Source organism: Mustelus asterias, unplaced genomic scaffold (assembly GCF_964213995.1).
Source record: "Mustelus asterias unplaced genomic scaffold, sMusAst1.hap1.1 HAP1_SCAFFOLD_696, whole genome shotgun sequence".
Taxonomy (NCBI): domain Eukaryota; kingdom Metazoa; phylum Chordata; class Chondrichthyes; order Carcharhiniformes; family Triakidae; genus Mustelus; species Mustelus asterias.
The window spans coordinates 203,772-221,000 of record NW_027590645.1 but is presented as its reverse complement, the minus strand read 5'-3'; the positions used below and the strand labels follow the sequence as shown (position 1 = coordinate 221,000).

General features: G+C 52.2%; 2 protein-coding genes across 2 annotated transcripts in view; one reads left to right on the top strand and one right to left on the bottom strand.

Annotated features, from left to right (window-relative positions):
- The first annotated feature begins 6,286 nt into the window (after nt 1-6,286).
- Nucleotides 6,287-10,466, top strand: LOC144487283 (uncharacterized). Its single transcript, XM_078205369.1, has 3 exons — nt 6,287-6,380; nt 6,844-7,827; nt 10,429-10,466. Exons 2-3 carry the CDS (start codon nt 7,206-7,208, stop codon nt 10,464-10,466), a joined length of 660 nt encoding a protein of 219 aa, XP_078061495.1. The 5' UTR covers nt 6,287-6,380; nt 6,844-7,205.
- A 6,278-nt stretch (nt 10,467-16,744) lies between these two features.
- LOC144487282 (uncharacterized) overlaps nt 16,745-17,229 on the bottom strand; it is a 40,780-nt gene continuing 40,295 nt past the window's right edge. The window contains 1 exon segment of the mRNA XM_078205368.1: nt 16,745-17,228. Coding sequence (XP_078061494.1) covers nt 16,745-17,228 — 484 coding nt within the window.

Sequence of the window (17,229 nt, the reverse complement as noted above, 5' to 3'; positions counted from 1 at the left end):
CTCATCTCCCTCCCACTGCTCCGACCTCCTCTCTCCCTCTCTCACTCCGGGGAGAGAACACCTACACCCCTACCCACCTACCCCACCCTCCCTTATTTTTCCCTCCACATATACGCCCTGCCGTGCATCTGGGCAGTCTCGGGGTGGGTGTAGCACTTCCCTTGATACCATGGCGACATCACCAGCGTCGCCGGTGGCAGGGCCTTCTCGGCCCACCTATGCGGGCGTGGCGGCTGCCAGAGCCCCCGCCGCTCCCAAGGCCCCGCCGCCATTCTCTTTAATCACGCGGCAGCTCGGGGTGAAGTGCTACGCCCACCCCGACATGTCTATCGAGGCCTGCGTTAAGGCAATGGCTGGGGTTGTCGGCCCCTCAGCCATTGTCGCGGCCTCTAAGATGTACGGCCGGGCCGTATTCTTCCTGAAGGCCGAGCGGGCGGTTCGCCTCGCCCTGGAAAAGGGGCTCACGGTGGGCGGGACGTTCCTGGCGGTGGACCCATTGGAGGCCACCGCCCACAAGATCGTAATATCGAACGTCCCGCCCTTCCTACCGAGTGAGCTCCTCCTCCCCCACCTCCATCTACTGGGGGAGGTCAGGTCCGGGGTGCAGCCGATCCCGCTCGGCCTTCGGGACCCCTCCCTCCGCCACATATACTCCTTCCGGCGCCAGGTTTTTGTCCGCCTGGCCCGGGAGGAGGAACTGGAGGGAGGTTTCAATGTCCCCCACGAGGGGACCACGTACCGGGTCTTTTGGTCCGCGGACGGTGTGCGGTGCCATGCCTGTAAGGAGGCGGGGCACGTGAGAAAAAACTGCCCCGTCTCCAAGGCCGCCGACCACCAACCCAAGGCGGCCGCAGCTGGCACCGCAGCCCCCTCTCCCCCCAAGCGAGTACCATCTGCCCCCCCGCGAGGGGAGGCCACGCCGGCAGCAGCTGCCACCTCAGCTGCCGGCGGGGGGGGAGCGGAGCCCCCGCGCGGCCAAAAGGCCCATAAGGGACCTACAAAAAAGAAGGGGGGTACCGGAACCCCGGCCCCCAGGGAAAACACCCCAACCACCCCGGCAGCCGGCTCGGGGACCGCCTCAGTCTCCACCTGCGCCCCCCCCCCCCCCCCCCCCCACCACCATCTGCCGGGCCCATGGGCTCTCCGGGGCCTAGTGCTGGGTCCGGCGCCCGGGATCATGGGCCCGAGCATGGGGGGGTAAGCGACCCCGAGCCGGCAAAACTGGCGACGCCGCCACCTCGGGGGGAAGTGACGGGAGAGCAGGGGGGGCGCGGCAAGGCGAAGAGGGGCGGAGGGCGAGGGGCCTCGCCTGCCCGAGGGCAGGTTAACAAAAAGAGGCGGGGCCCCTCGGGCACCGTAGAGTTCGAGGTCTGCGTGCCCCTCCCCCCTTGTGAGTCATCTCCTGCCGTGCCCCCACCTGTCTTTGTGCCTTGTCCCCAGAAAAAAGGGGGCAAGGCACCCTGCAAATCCAAGCATGTGTTGCCTCAGTCCCCCGGCGAGGAGTCTCCGGGGCCGGGTGGCAGCGGGGCCCCCACGGTTCCGTTCCACCCGGCCGGTTACAACCCGGAGTTCTTCTTCAGTCTGTCGGGGGACTGGGGCGACACTCCAATGTTCATGTCCTCGTGCGGCGGCGGCGAAGAGACGATCCACTCGTCCTCTCCGTCCCGACCTTGGACGCTGGACATCCCCAACCTCAGTCCGAAGGATACACCGGACCTGGGGGGTGTCCAAGCGTCTGGGGCGGGGGGGGGGGCTGGGCCGCCGTCGCACGGGGGCCCGCAATCCGGGAAAGGTGAGCCCGGGGGGAACCCCTCCTCCACCGATCCTGGGGGTGGGATCGGGGAGGGGCTAGGGCTAGTTGGTGGCTCCGTGCCGCCCGCCGTACGTCCTGCGGCGGGGGACTCGGAGTCGAGGGGCGACCGCCCTGAGGAGGTCAGCGGCTCGGTGGAGGGTACGGGGACACTTTCAGAGTCTGCCCAGAGCGAGGCGGGGGACTCCCTCGTGCCCCCCACCGAGTCGTCCCTCATCCCCTCCAAGGACCTCAGGGTCTTTATCCGTAACCATTCCGGTCGCTCCGACATAATCCGGCTAGCCCTCGGCCGCTGGCCGGACCTGGCGCAGCTCGTCCGGTCCGTGAAGGCATGCTCGCATGCCTCCGCGGGCCTGGAGAAAATAGAGCGGCGCTGGGTACTGCGGTTCCTCCACAGGCTCGAAAAGGTGGGGGGTGGACTGGTGAGAATTGCGCCAGCGCCCCCCCACACACCTAGTTAAGTGGTGACGGTGGCACAAAGCTGCTGACATGAAGGTGACCATAGCCAGCCTCAACATCAACGGCAGCAGTGGGCCACACCGCAGGTTCCAGAACTTCTCGGTCCTCCGTGACGGGAAGTATGCGGTGTGTTTCCTGCAGGAAACCCACACCGTTCCGGGAGACGAAGCCCAATGGCTCCTGGAGTGGCGAGGGGGGGTCTACATGAGCCACCTCACGCTCGCTTCTTGCGGGGTGGCTATCTTGTTGGCCCCGCATTATAAGCCGGAGATCTTGGGGGTCAAGGAGCCGGTGCCAGGCCGGTTGCTGCACTTGACGGTCCGTGAGGGGGGCGTGGTCATTCACTTGCTGAATGTCTACGCCCCGACCGCTGGACCGCAGCAAACGACTTTCTACGAGAAAGTGTCCGCTCACATCGACACCATCGCGGGGGGCGAATGCATTATCCTCGGGGGAGATTTCAACTGCCTCCTCGAGGCACGGGACCGCACCGGCCCCTGGCTGCGCACTCCGGCGGTGGTGAAGTTGCGGGACCTGATCGGGTCCCACGACTTGGTGGACGTCTGGAGACATCTCCATCCTGGCTCCAGCGCCTTCACTTTCGTGAGGCCTGGAGTCGGAGCGTCCAGGCTCGACCGCCTTTACATTTCGAAGGCGCACGTGTCCGGCGTGTCCTCGGTCTCCATGCGGCCGGTGTCGAGCACGGACCACAGCCTGGCGTGGGCGGACTTTGCGCCGTCTCGCATCCGGCGGGGGTCCGCGTACTGGCACTTTAACAACACGCTGCTGGAGGACGAGCGCTTCCTGGACTCGTTCCGTCGATTCTGGGCCGGCTGGAGAAGGAAGCGGGGAGGCTTCCCCTCCTTGAGGCTCTGGTGGGATGTGGGCAAGACTCACGTCCGTACCTTCTGTCAGGGGTACGCGAGGGGGTCGACAAAGAGGCGGAAATCCAGGCTCGAGGAGTTGGAGAAGGAGGTGCTCGACCTGGAGGCACGTCTCAGTCGGCCTGACGCGGACCCGGCCCTGCGTTCGGAGTACAGGGAGAAGAAGGACGCGCTGCGGGACCTGCAGCTTGCCAGGTCTCGCGGCGCGTACGTGAGGTCGCGGCTCCAGTTCCAGGTGGACCTGGACCGCGGCTCCCCCTTCTTCTACTCGCTGGAAAGAGGGCGGGCTAACTGTCAGCAGCTCCTTACGCTGCTGGCCGACGACGGTTCCCCCGTCTCGGATCCGGAGGGCATCCGGGCCATTGCCCGGGAGTATTACACCTCGCTCTTCTCTCCGGATCCGTCCAGCGAGGATGCCCGCAGACTTCTGTGGGAGGACCTGCCGCAGGTCGGCCCGGAGGGCGTCGGCAGGCTCGAGGCCCCTACCACCATGGCCGAGCTGACCGGCGCCCTAAATGGCCTCAGCCGGGGCAAGGCCCCTGGGCTGGACGGGCTGACAGTAGAGTTCTTCAGGGCGTTCTGGGACGTCCTGGGGAGCGACTACGCGGGGGTCCTGGGGGAGAGCGTCGCTACCGGGGAGATGCCCCTTTCGTGGCGCAGGGCCGTCATTGCCCTGCTGCCCAAGAAGGGGGATCTCCACCTGCTCAAGAACTGGCGCCCGGTCTCCCTCCTCAGCACGGATTATAAAATCTTTGCCAGGGCTATGGCTTCACGCCTTGGATCCGTGCTGGACCACTTGATCCACCCTGACCAGTCCTACACGGTCCCGGGCCGTTGCATACATGACAATCTCCACCTGGTCCGGGACCTAATCCATCACACCCAGAGGGCTGGTCTGTCGGGCGCCTTCTTGTCATTAGATCAGGAGAAGGCGTTCGACAGGGTGGAGCACGAGTATTTACTCGGGACTCTGCGGGCATTCGGGTTCGGGACGCATTTTGTCGCCCAGATCCGATTACTGTACTCTGCCGCAGAGTGTCTGATTAAGGTTAACGGGTCCCTGACGGCGCCCCTTCGCTTCGGGAGAGGAGTACGGCAGGGCTGCCCCTTGTCCGGCCAACTGTATTCCATATGCGTGGAGCCATTCCTGCGCCTCTTGCGGAGGAGGTTGTCAGGTTTGGTCCTGCGCGGACCGGACGTAGGGGTGGTCCTGTCAGCTTACGCCGACGACGTGCTCCTCATGTTCACGGACCCAGCTGACCTGCGGAGGATGCGAGAATGCCAGGCGGTGTACTCCGCCGCGTCCTCCGCCAGGATCAACTGGGCCAAGTGCTCCGGACTCCTTGTCGGTCCTTGGGAGACGGACCCCCTTCCGGAGGAGCTCAGGCCTTTCACCTGGAGCAGGACCGACCTCCTCTACTTGGGGGCCCATCTCTGCCCAGCCGAGGAATCCTGGCCGGCGAACTGGCGGGAGCTGGAGGCCAAAGTCTCCGCCCGCCTGAGTCGCTGGACAGGACTGCTCCGAGTGCTGTCCTACGGGGCGCGAGCTCGCGTCATAAACCAGCTGGTCGCCTCCATGCTGTGGTACCGGCTGGTCCCTTTGACCCCTCCCCCTGGCTTTGTCACCGATATCCAGAGAACCCTCGTGCGGTTCTTCTGGGGCAATCGACTGCACTGGGTCCCTGCTGCGGTCCTGTATCTCCCGCTTGAGGAGGGCGGACAAGGTCTGGTGTGCCTCCGCACTCAGATAGCGACCTTCCGCCTCCAGGCCCTGCAGAGGTACCTTTACGTTGAGCCCCCTCCACAGTGGTGTGCCATGGCGACGTATTTCTTCCGCCAGTGGCACGGCCTCAATTATGACGTGCAGCTCCTGCATATCGAACTGGGGCGTGCTTCGACCACCCTGCAGGAGTTGCCCGTCTTTTACCAGGACCTCCTCACTGTCTGGAACAAGGTCGCCTCGCGACGCAGCTCTCCCCCGTCAGGAGTAGCGGCTCTCGTGCGAGAGCCGCTGCTCAGGAATCCGCTCCTCCAGCCGTATAACTTCAGGTGGCTGGCGGAGAGGGGGGCTGTGGACGCCGGGGTGACCAGAATCGGGGACGTGCTCGATGGCGGAGGAGCGGGCTGGATGAGTCCCCGCGTGCTGGCTGAGCGCGTGGGGACGTCCGTCCGGCGCGCGGCCAAAGCCATCCTAGACCTTAGGACGGTCGTGCTCGGCCCCGAAACTGCACGCAAACTTGAGACGGCGCAGGCGTGCGGTGGGATCCCGCCCGAGCGTTCCCCTGTTCGGGCGGAATTCCACATTGGCCCAAAGCCTCAGCCCCCTCCCCTGGGTGAGGTGCCCCACAGCCTGAGCCGCCTCGCGGAAATGCCCTCCGTGCCTTTTTCTACCGCGCGGAGGCGTTTCCTGTGCGGGCTGCTGCTGCACACCCTCCACTACCGCCTCCTCGCCTGTCGCCCGGATACACCTTGGCGGGCCTTGTTGCCGCCGGGCGGCGGAGGTCCCCGCTGGAGGTCCCTCTACGGAGGGATCTCCCCTAATTACGTCGGGGACCTGGGGTGGTGGGTGATGCATGCAGCAGTTCCGCACAACCGTAGGATTCACTGGTTCACGGGCTCCGAAGACTGCCCTTTCTGTGGCCTTGTGGAGTCCGTGGACCATGTCTATGTTGAGTGTCTTAGGCTGCACTCCCTTTATGTTTTCCTGAAGAACCTTTTATTGATGTTTTGTTTGCACTTCAGTCCCACGCTCCTGATCTACGGACACCCGGTGCGGAGAGGGGAGGGTCGGGATGGCGACCTCCTCGTGAACCTGCTCCTGGGCCTGGCGAAACGCGCCATTTACCGGTCCAGGCAGCGGGCGATCGAGGGGGCCGTCCATCCTGACTGTCCTCCCCTCTACCGCGGCTACGTTCGCGGCCAGGTGTCCCTGGAGAGGGAGCATGCGGTGTCCACGGGCGAGGTTGACGCTTTCCGCGCCCGCTGGGCACCGCAGGGGTTGGGGTGCATTATTGACCCTAATAACCACATTTTAATTTGATGTTTTTAAGTTTCCTTTGCATTTTGATTTCTGTTCGGGCTGTTCCCCCTCCTTTTTGGGGAGCTGCCCCTTTTACTTTGTCCTGATTTAATTTGAGTTTGTTTACTTGGTTTGACCTAAAAAGAGGTCTCTCTGAATGAAGATTGAGCTTCAGACAGACTCAAACTTCCTCCTGTCTTCAACATCTGTGAGTAAAACACTTTCTTTTCTCTCCCTTTCCATTTCTTTTCTAATTCTGGAGTAATTTTTCACTTCCAGGTCACCACTCGCTGCCTAAATGCAGATCTTCCTCACATTCTTCATGTATCTGTATCCAGGGAATACAGTGCATTCCACACATCATCAGTCTGCTTTATGTCCAAATGTAAAACTTTAATGTGACTGTCAGCTTGAAGATTTTCAGCTCTCTGTGTCCAGGACAGGAAGCAGTGAGCATGGACCTGTCAATCAGCCTCAATCAGCACCGACAGGAGAATTGGGAGGGTGAATATTAGATACAGCAGAGTGAGAATGGAAGGAGAGTGTGTGGGATGGAGATTCACAGCTTTTGAAGAATGAGAGAGGAAAGAATATTCCATAGAAACTAGAATTGTCTGTTTTGAATTTCTATCCTGTATTGAAATGATGAATTTTGTTAACTCCTTTTACAGGATATCAGAAGGTGAGGATTTCACAGACAGAAATCTCAAATCAAACATCACGTCAACATCTGACACACTCACTCAATTCATCGGGACCTGAATGCTATCGGCCTTTGAACCCAGAAGGAGAAATGTTTCTCTGTTCTGTCTGCTTTAGCAGTCTTTAAACATCAGTGTGACTGGAACAGGACTGACACACACACACACACACACAATCAACTGAGACTTTCCCGTGCATTGACTGTGGAAAGAGCTTCCCAGTTACACAGCCGTAAACAATATTGCCCCATCACAGCAGGGCACCATAATCTTGTTCTGTGTGAGACTTCAACTGATGGTCAAACCTGGAGCAACACAAGGACACCTGCACCATGGAGAAACCGTGGAAATGTGGGGACTGTGGGAAGGGTTGCAAAACCCCCTCTGAGCTGCAAACCCATCGACGTATTCACACTGGAGAGAAGCCGTACACCTGTTCTGTGTGTGGGAAGAGATTCACTCGGTTATATCATCTGCAGCGACATCGGCTGGTTCACACTGGAGAAAGAGCGTTCATCTGCTTTGAGTGTGGGAACGGATTCGCTCATTTACCCGATCTGCAGAGACACCAGCGCGTTCACACTGGAGAGAGACCATTCATCTGCTTGGTGTGTGGGAAAGGATTTATGCAGTTATCCAATCTGTCAAAACACAAAGTCACTCACAGCAATGAGAAACCCTTTAAATGCTCTGACTGTGGAAGTGGTTTCAAAAGCTCTCGGGAACTGATGGTCCACCAGCGGATTCACACTGGGGAGAGACCGTTCAGCTGCTCTCACTGCACAAAGACATTTAGAACGTTATCTCACCTGCGGGAGCACCGGCGAATTCACACCAGGGAGAGACCGTTCACCTGCTCTGTGTGTGGGAAGGCATTCACTCATTCATCCAGCCTGCTGAGTCACAATCTCACTCATACCCTGGAGAGACCCTTTAAATGCTCTGGCTGTGGAAGTAGTTTCAAACGTTCTGGGGATCTGATGATCCACCAGCGGATTCACACTGGGGAGAGACCGTTCAGCTGCTCTCACTGCACAAAGAGATTTAGAACGTCATCCAACCTGCAGGAACACCAGCGAGTTCACACTGGGGAGAGACCGTTCACCTGCTGTGTGTGTGGGAAGGGATTCACTCAGTCATCCAGTCTGCGGAGACACCAGCGAGTTCACGAATGATGACAGGGGTTGGATTCTGCTGGTATTGCTGCTGTTGATCACATCCAGGACTGAACCATGTTCATTCTGACAGTTGGTGAAGTGGGAGGGTCGGAGGGTTTCTTGCTGCTGGACTGGCCGGTCTCACAACTTTGCTTCCAGTGGACTGATGCTCTTTGAGCCTGGGAGAGCACATTTCCACTGAAATGATCCACAAAAGCTGATGAAGGACATTTATTTTATCCTGGATAGTAAATAGTGTTTTTCCTACCACTACAGGTAAATCTAAAATAAATGAAGAACTGGAAAAACGCAGCAGCTCTGGCAGCATCTGTGGAGAGAGAAACAGAGTTAACATTTCACACTACTGGATGGGAGTCAATCTAGTAAACCTCCTCTGAACTGCTTCCATGGTATTTATAAAATGGGGCAGCACGGTGGCACAGTGGTTAGCACTGCTGCCTCACAGCGCCACGGACCCAGGTTCAATTCCTGGATCCCTGGTCCGATTCACTGTCTGTGTGGAGTTTGTACGTTCTCCCCGTGTCTGCGTGGGTTTCCTGCGGGTGCTCCTGTTTCCTCCCACAGTCCAAAGATGTGCAGGTTAGGTTGATTGGCTATGCTAAAATTGACCCTTGTGTCAGGGGGATTAGCAGGGTAAATGTGTGGGGTTATGGGAATAGGGTCTGGGTGGGATGCTGTTTGGTACAGACTCAATGGGCAGAACGGCCTCCGTCTGTACTGCAGGGATCCTACGATCCTTTGTTTAATTGGAGACAAAAACTGCACCCGGTGTTCAAGATGCAGTTTCAGCAACACCCTGTATAACTGAAGCAGAATATCTACTTCTCTGTTCAATTTCTCTCAGAATAAAGGATAGCATTCCATTTGTGAGAACTTTGATTTATTTGAACTAAGATTTATGGGGTTCTCTTGTTTACAAGAACTCCATAACTGTAAATCACACCAGGTTCCAGTGACTTAACCATGTGGCAAGAAAGAATACTTTAAACGGTGAATTCAGTAAGTTTATTAACCATTAAAAATGTAACAAGTCAAAGATAAAAAAGGAAAGTATCGATTCATAGTAAAAGGAGAAACTTTAGCTTTAACATTTGAACATATGAACTAATGAAATGTTATCGGGAGAAGCAGGAACATGGGGATGAGGAGCATATCAGCCTTGATCGAATGACGGAGCAGACTCGATGGGCCGAATGGCCTAATTCTGCTCCTATATCTTATGAATAGACTTCTCTCCATCCTTGTCAGACCAGGACATGAAGTGATGGCTCCGAAAACATGGATGACTTGTAAAATCAACAGCTCCCAACACCTCTCTGTAGGGCACAGTGGTTTGCGCTGCTGCCTCACAGCGCCAGGGCCTGGGTTTGACTCCCAGCTTGGGTCACAGTCTGCACATTCTCCCCGTGTCTGTGTGGGTTTCCTTCGGGTGCTCCGGTTTCCTCCCACAGCCCGAAAGACCTGCTGGTTAGGTGCACTGGCCGTGCTAAATTCTCCCTCAGTGTACCCGAACAGGCGCCTGAGTGTGGTAACTTGGGATTTTCAGAGTGACTTCATTGCAGTGTTAATGTAAGCTGACTTGTGACACTAATAAATGAAGTTCCTGGGAAAATCCCCGAGTCACCGCACTCTGGCATCTGTTCGGGTTACACTGAGGGAGAATTTAGCATGGTCAATGCACCTAACCAGCACATCTTTCGGACTGTGGGAGGAAACCAGAGCATCCGGAAGAAAACCAGGCAGACACGGGAACAACATGCAAAGTCCACAGAGTCTCTCAAGCCGGGAATCAAACCCAGGTCCCTGGCGCTGAGGCAGCAGAGCTAACCAGTGTGCCACCGGGCCACTCTTTTGTGTTCAAATTTACATTTCCAGCCTAACATCTGTATTAATGAATAATTTATTCTTTAATTGTCTCTCAATTCAGGCTGTCCATTTAACTAATCTCCTGCTTTACAAATTGGGAACTTCAGTCCACAAATAAGGTAGTCGAATGCATTGTTAAAAGCAGGATGTTATTTATATAAATAAATAACAAAGTTTAAAAATCATTGGCAAACAAAAGGAAACAGGAGCATTGGAACCAGCCTGGACTTGCAGACTGAAACCCCGCCCAAAGCCCGCACGTGCTCAGAAGGGAGAGAGGCTGAGAAGAACACTCTGTAACACTTCTCCTCCCCTTAAATTTCAATCCCCCATCAGGACAGAAATACAACAAAGTAATGTCTTTAACAATACGGAAGTCTGTCAGGAGCTTTGTGGTTGCATTGCGACCTGTACAATACCACTGGTAAATCTTGTAATGGTGTTTCTGGAATGGGAGATGAAGAGGTAGTTTGAGAATCTGTACATGAACATTCCTCTTCCACTCCCACAGCAGAGTCAACTGGCAAAGCTGATACCACTTCCTGGTGAACATCCACAGCAGCATGACCCTCTGCCATGTTCTCAGTAATGGTTGCTGACTCTGAAACTGTTCCTGACTCGGGGTCACACCGCAAGCGAATATGGTCTTGGTGTCTGCGAACAACTCTTCCGTTTTACAGTCTCACCACCCAAGATACTGGACCACTTTGGTTTAAAATTATTCCCGGTAACCACCTTTAGTTACTCCCAAAGTTTCTGATGTAAACCTGATCACCCGGTTTGAACTGCCTCTCTTTGGCGCGGTAGTCGTGTCCCTCCTTCTGCTTCTCTTGTTTCCTACTCACTTTTGCTCTGAGATCTGGATGAAGCAGATCCAGATGAGAATTCAACCTTATACCTAAAAATTCCACAGGAGAGAGTCCGGTTGTGGATTGTGGTGTGATGTGAAACTGGAACAAAAATCTTGAGAGCTTGTTCTTAAAGTATCGCCTGCCATTCTCTTCAATCCCTCCTTCAGAGTTTGAACAGCTTTTTCTGTGAGACCATTTGTACAGTAAGAAGTTTAACAACACCAGGTTAAAGTCCAACAGGTTTATTTGTTAGCAAATGCCACGAGCTAACAAATGCATTTGCGAACAAATAAACCTGGTGGACTTTAACCTGGTGTTGTTAAACTTCTTACTGTGTTTACCCCAGTCCAACGCCGGCATCTCCACATCATGAAGACCATTTGTAGCCAGATGAAACAGTGAAATGAAATAGAAATAGAAACCCTACAGTACAGAAAGAGGCCATTCGGCCCATCGAGTCTGCACTGACCACAATCCCACCCAGGGCCTACTCCCATATCCCTACATATTTACCCAACAAATCCCTCTAACCTATGCATCTCAGGACACTAAGGGGCAATTTGTAGCATGGCCAATCAACCTAACCCGCACATCTTTGGACTGTGGGAGGAAACCGGAACACCCGGAGGAAACCCACGCAGACATGAGGAGAATGTGCAAACTCCACACAGACAGTGACCCAAGCCAGGAATCGAACCCAGGTCCCTGGAGCTGTGAAGCAGCAGTGCTAACCACTGTGCTACCGTGCAGTATGCACACGGCGTAGACCATTCCTTTACAGGAATTCCTGAAACACCTCACTTGTTAACAGAGTGTCGTTATCTGAAACAAGCCAATCTGGTAACCCAGGGCTTGTGAAAATTTGACAGAGCTTCTCTATTGTCTCAGGAGCTGGAATATTACTCATGATCTGTGCTTCCAACCATTTTGAATGCACATTTACAACGACCAAACACATGTGATTCATGAAAGGCCCCTCAAAGGCCACATTTAGTCTGGACCACGGCCTATCAGGCCAGTCCCAAGGATGAAGTGGGAATGTACCCAGTGTGTTGTGCCTGATTCAATCGACAAACAGTTTATTGAGTTACGCCAGCGGGGAGAAGCCACAGGGGCTGACCATGTGCAACTCCACCCAACACAGAATATCATCAATTCTTATCCAGTTACTCAGCCCATCCCGGCTGGACACAATCCAATCAGAATGGTGATAGATTACATACATTATAGGCTCAATAAAATTAGTATCTGGGCATTATGGGGCTTTGTGATCATCTCATGGACAGGTGCCCCCATCATGATGCTTTCCAGACCCCCCCTTGGGGGGGTCTTTCTTGGGCTTTCTTTGTACATAGACTCCCTTAGTTAGAAATGGGGTGGATTAAAAGTTCTCAAATGGACGTCAGCACTCTTCCTTTGTTTTAATCGAATGACCACATGGTCTGGGAACATTTCTATTTAATACTCTCTCTTTTTAAACTCTTTTCTTCAGTATCCAATTACAGAATTTTCCTTTTCTTTGTGTTACTTGTGTTAGGAATAAATCTTTGGACCTGACAGGAAGTTTAACCCAAGATCAATCCAACACAGGATTGGTCAGAATCATTTCACATGTGTCAAATTTTAAATAACCATTACAAATTAAAACTCTCATTCTCACAAGGGTGAATTGTATCCGGATTAAAATTCCCACATGTTTAGTAAAATATCCTGGAAACCTGTCTCTGGCCAGTAAATATGGCTCCAGGTTCATAACTTCTGAACAAAAAAAGGTTTTATTGATCACACTTCCTTTTTTAAAAATCTGTTTGATTTAAATCACAGACAGAAAACCTCAAAGCTTGAAGCGTTCATCCCACAAATATCATCCACACACAAACAGAGAAACTTAGCATGTGCTTTACAACAACAATAACCATAATTAATTACTTAAGCGTTCTTGTGATCCTGTTTTTAAACTTCCAGAAATGCCTTTAATTAAAGACTCAAGGTAAGGTTAATTCTCCAGAAAGATAAACCTGAACAAATGTAGCCCAAAACAATGATAAAACACATCTACAAACATCCACATAAAACAAACAAAACACAGATTCTCACAGCTCGTAAATTTCAAACAATGAATCCTCAGCATTCTCTCTCGCAGCTGTAGCTTCTTAAAGTGACAGAGCACTACAAGCTCACAACTCCCTGATTAAAATAAGATACAAGATCCTTCATGATAACTTCACCTTTTTTAAGCTAACCTACAATGACTGATTTTAGAGGCAACATCTTGTCTTTGGTGATTTAAAATCCCAAACACATTACCACCAGCAAAATCTTTGTTCTTTACCTGGGGATAAAACTCTCAGTTATTCCAAATTCCTCCAGGCTATGCTTAATATTTCCACAATTAACTTATTCCCAGAAATCCTCAATTATAAACTAAAATAGACACATGAATTTCCGGGCAGTCACAGGAATATGGTCAAGATAGTCCAGTCCCACAATGCCTCACATTCAATCTGCAGTCCTTCAATTATAACACAATATGTGGCTGTATGTAGCTGCCTTGGCCATGGTCAACCCCAAGGGTGCCTTCTTGAACTGTTGCAATGCCTAAGGTGTACGTACACCCACAGTGCTGTTAGGAAGGGACTTCCAGTTACTGAGAGAGACAAGAGATGAAATTGCTGGGCCTCTAACAGAAATCTTTGTTTCTTCATTGGACACAGGTGAGGTCCCAGAGGATTGGAGAATAGCAAATGTGGTCCCGTTATTTAAGAAGGGTAGCAAGGATAACCCGGGTAATTATAGGCCAGTGAGCTTGACGTCCGTGATGGGGAAGTTGTTGGAGAAGATTCTTAGAGATAGGATCTGTACACATTTAGAACTGAATAATCTCATTAGCGATAGACAACATGGTTTTGTGCGAGGGAAGTCATGCCTCACAAATTCGGTTGAGATTTTTGAGGAGGTGACAAAAATGACTGACGAGGGAAGGGCCGTGGATGTCGTCTGCATGGATTTTAGTAAAGCATTTGACAAGGTCCCTCATGGCAGGCTGGTGCAAAAGGTTAAATCTCACGGGATCAAAGGCAAACTAGCGAGATGGGTACAGAACTGGCTTGGCCATAGAAGACAGAGGGTAGCAGTGGAGGGGTCTTTTTCTGATTGGAGGTCTGTGACTAGTGGTGTTCCACAGGGCCGTGTACTGGGACCTCTGCTGTTTGTGATATATAGAAATTATTTGGAAAAAGATGTCGCTGGTCTGATTAGTAAGTTTGCGGACGACACAAAGATTGCTGGAGTTGTGGATAGTGATGAACATTGTCAGAGAATACATCAGGATGTAGATAGGCTGGAAAATTGGGCGGAGAAATGGCAGATGGAATTTAATCCAGATAAATGCGAAGTGATGCATTTTAGTAGATCCAAATCAGGGGGAGCTATACAATAAATGGCAGAACCATCAGGAGTATAGACACACAGAGGGATCTGGATGTGCAAGTCCACAGAACCTTAAAGGTGGCAACACAGGTGGAAAGGGGGGTGAAGAAGGCATATGGCATGCTTGCTTTTATTGGATGGGGCATAGAGTATAAAAGTTGGCACATGATGTTGCAGTTATATAGAACATTGGTTCGGCCACATTTGAATACTGCGTCCAGTTCCAGTCGCCACACTACCAGAAGGACGTGGAGGCTTTGGAGAGTGTGCAGAAAAGGTTTACCAGGATGTTGCCTGGTATGGAGGGTATTAGCTATGAGGAGAGATTGAGTAAACTAGGGTTGTTCTCCCTGGAAAGACAGAGGTTGAGGGGCGGCCTAATAAAAGTTTATAAAATTATGAAGGGCATAGATAGGGTGAACAGTTGGAAGCTTTTTCCCAGGTCAGAAATGACAAACACAAGGGGTCACAAGTTCAAGGTAAGGGGGGCAAGGTTCAATACAGATATGTGGGGGACGTATTTTACACAGAGGGTGGTGGGGGCCTGGAATGTTCTACCAAGCAAGGTGGTTGAGGCAGACACGCTAGGATCATTTAAGACTTATCTAGATAGCCACATGAACAGACTGGGAATAGAGGGATACAAACAGATGGTCTAGTTAGGAAGACATGATCAGCGCAGGCTTGAAGGGCCGAAGGGCCTGTTCCTGTGCTGTATTGTTCTTTGTACATATTCCAGACTTTCACTAGACTGTTGGTGGATATCAGATTGATATATTCCATTCACCCACACCCAAGGTGAGTTATTCCAATTCCTTTATTGTCCAGGACAATATATCCACAATATCTTTAAAACAGAAATTAAACATTCCCATTTGATTTCAGACAGTAACATATTCTATTAGTTTGTTCTTTATTGTCAATGTCAGGCTGGGGTTGTTCTCCTTGGAGCAAAGGAGGTTGAGGGGAGATTTGATAGAAGTGGACAAGATTCTGACAGGTTTAGATAAGGTGGACAAAGAAAAGCTGTTCCCATTAGCTGAAGGGACAAGGACGAGGGGGGACACAGATTTCTTGTTTTGGGTCAAAGATGCAAGGGGACCGGGGGGGTGGGGGGGGGATGTGAGGAAGAATATTCTGATGCAGTGAATGGTAATGACCTGGAACTCGCTGCCTACGAGGGTGGAGGAAGTGGAGAAAATAAACAATTAAAAAGGAAATTGGATGAGCATTTGGGATGTTCCAAACAGAACAAAGAAAATTACAGCACAGAAACAAGCCCTTTGGCCCTCCAAGCCTGTAGCAACCATGCTGCCCGTCTGAACTAAAACCCCCTACCTTTCCGGGGACCATATCTCTCTATTCCTATGCTATTTATATATTTGTCAAGACACATCTTAAAAGTCACTATCGTATCTGCTTCCACTACCTTCCCCGGCAACGTGTTCCAGGCACCCACCACCCTCTGTGTAAAAAACCTGCCTTGTACATCTCCTTTAAACCTTGCCCCTCACACCTTAAACCTGTCTCCCTAGTAATTGACTCTTCCACCCTGGGAAAAAGCTTCTGATTATCCACTCTGTCCATGACCCTCAGAATCTTGTAGACTTCTATCAGGTCGCCCCTCAACCTCCATTGCTCCAGTGAGAACAAACCAAGTTTCTCCAACCTCTCCTCATAGCTAATGCCCTCCACACCAGGCAACATCCTGTTAAATATTTTCCATACCCTCTCCAAAGCCTCCACATCCTTCTGGTAGTGTGGTGACCAGAATTGAACACGAGGTTCTAAGTGCGGTCTAACTAAGGTTCAATAAAGCTGCAACATGACTTGCCAATTTTTAAACTCAATGCCCCGGCCGATGAAGGCAAGCATGCCATATGCCTTCTTGATTATCTTCTCCACCTCATTGCCACTTTCAGTGACCTGTGCACCTGTACACCCAGATCCCTCTACCTATGAATACTCTTAAGGGTTCTGCATTTACTGTATATTTCCCATCTGTATTAGACCTTCCAAAATGCATTACCTCACATTTGTCCGGATTAAACTTCATCTGCCATCTCTCCGCCCAAGTCTCCAACTGATCTATATCCTGCTGTATCCTCTGCCGGTTCCCATCGCTATCCGCAATTCCACCAACCTTTGTGTCGTCCACAAACTTACCAATCAAACCAGTTACATTTTCCTCCAAATCATTTATATATATTACAAGCAGCAAAAGTCCCAGCACTGATCCCTGAGGAATGTCACTTGTCACAGCCCTCCATTCAGAAATGTACCTTTGCACTGCCAACCTCCGTTTTCTTCTGACTAAATATCTCTAAACTTCCTAACACCCTGTCACTCTGTGATCCTTGTGACATTTGAAACCAGGTATTCGCAAAAATACTCAAAGAGCATCAGCCCACTGGAGGCTGAGACCAGCCAGTCCAGGAGAAAGAAACCCTCTGAACCTCCCCACTGACCAACTGTGAGAATGAACAAAATGCAGTCCTGGATGCAACTGAGAGCAGAAACAATAACAGCAGAATCCAACCCCTGGAATCACTCGTGAACTTGCTGGTGTCTCAGCAGCCGGGATGAAACTCTGAAACCCTTCCCACATTGAGAGCAGGTGAACGGCCTCTCCCCAGTGTGAACCCGCTGGTGTGTCTGCAGGTGGGATGACTGAGTGAATCCCTTCCCACACTGAGAGCAGGTGAATGGGGGGTTCTCTCCAGTGTGAACTCGCTGGTGGCTCTGCAGGTGGGATAACTGAGTGAATCTCTTCCCACACTGAGAGCAGGTGAACGGCCTCTCCCCAGTGTGAACTCGCTGGTGTCTCCGCAGGCTGGATGACTGAGTGAATCCCTTCCCACACTGAGAGCAGGTGAACGGCCTCTCCCCAGTGTGAACTCGCAGGTGTTTTTGCAGGTTGGATAACTGAATGAATCCCTTCCCACACTGAGAGCAGGTGAACGGCCTCTCTCCAGTGTGAACTCGCTGGTGTGCCCGTAAGTTGGGTAACTGATTAAATCCCTTCTCACACA

What these genes read in the sequence shown, in the direction of transcription:
- LOC144487283 (XM_078205369.1), top strand. Translation starts at nt 7,206, where the DNA reads ATGGAGAAACCGTGGAAATGTGGGGACTGTGGGAAGGGTTGCAAAACC. An exon ending in TAAATGCTCTGGCTGTGGAA is followed by an intron (nt 7,828 to 10,428) that starts GTAGTTTCAAAC and finishes CCACTCCCACAG; the next exon opens with CAGAGTCAACTGGCAAAGCT.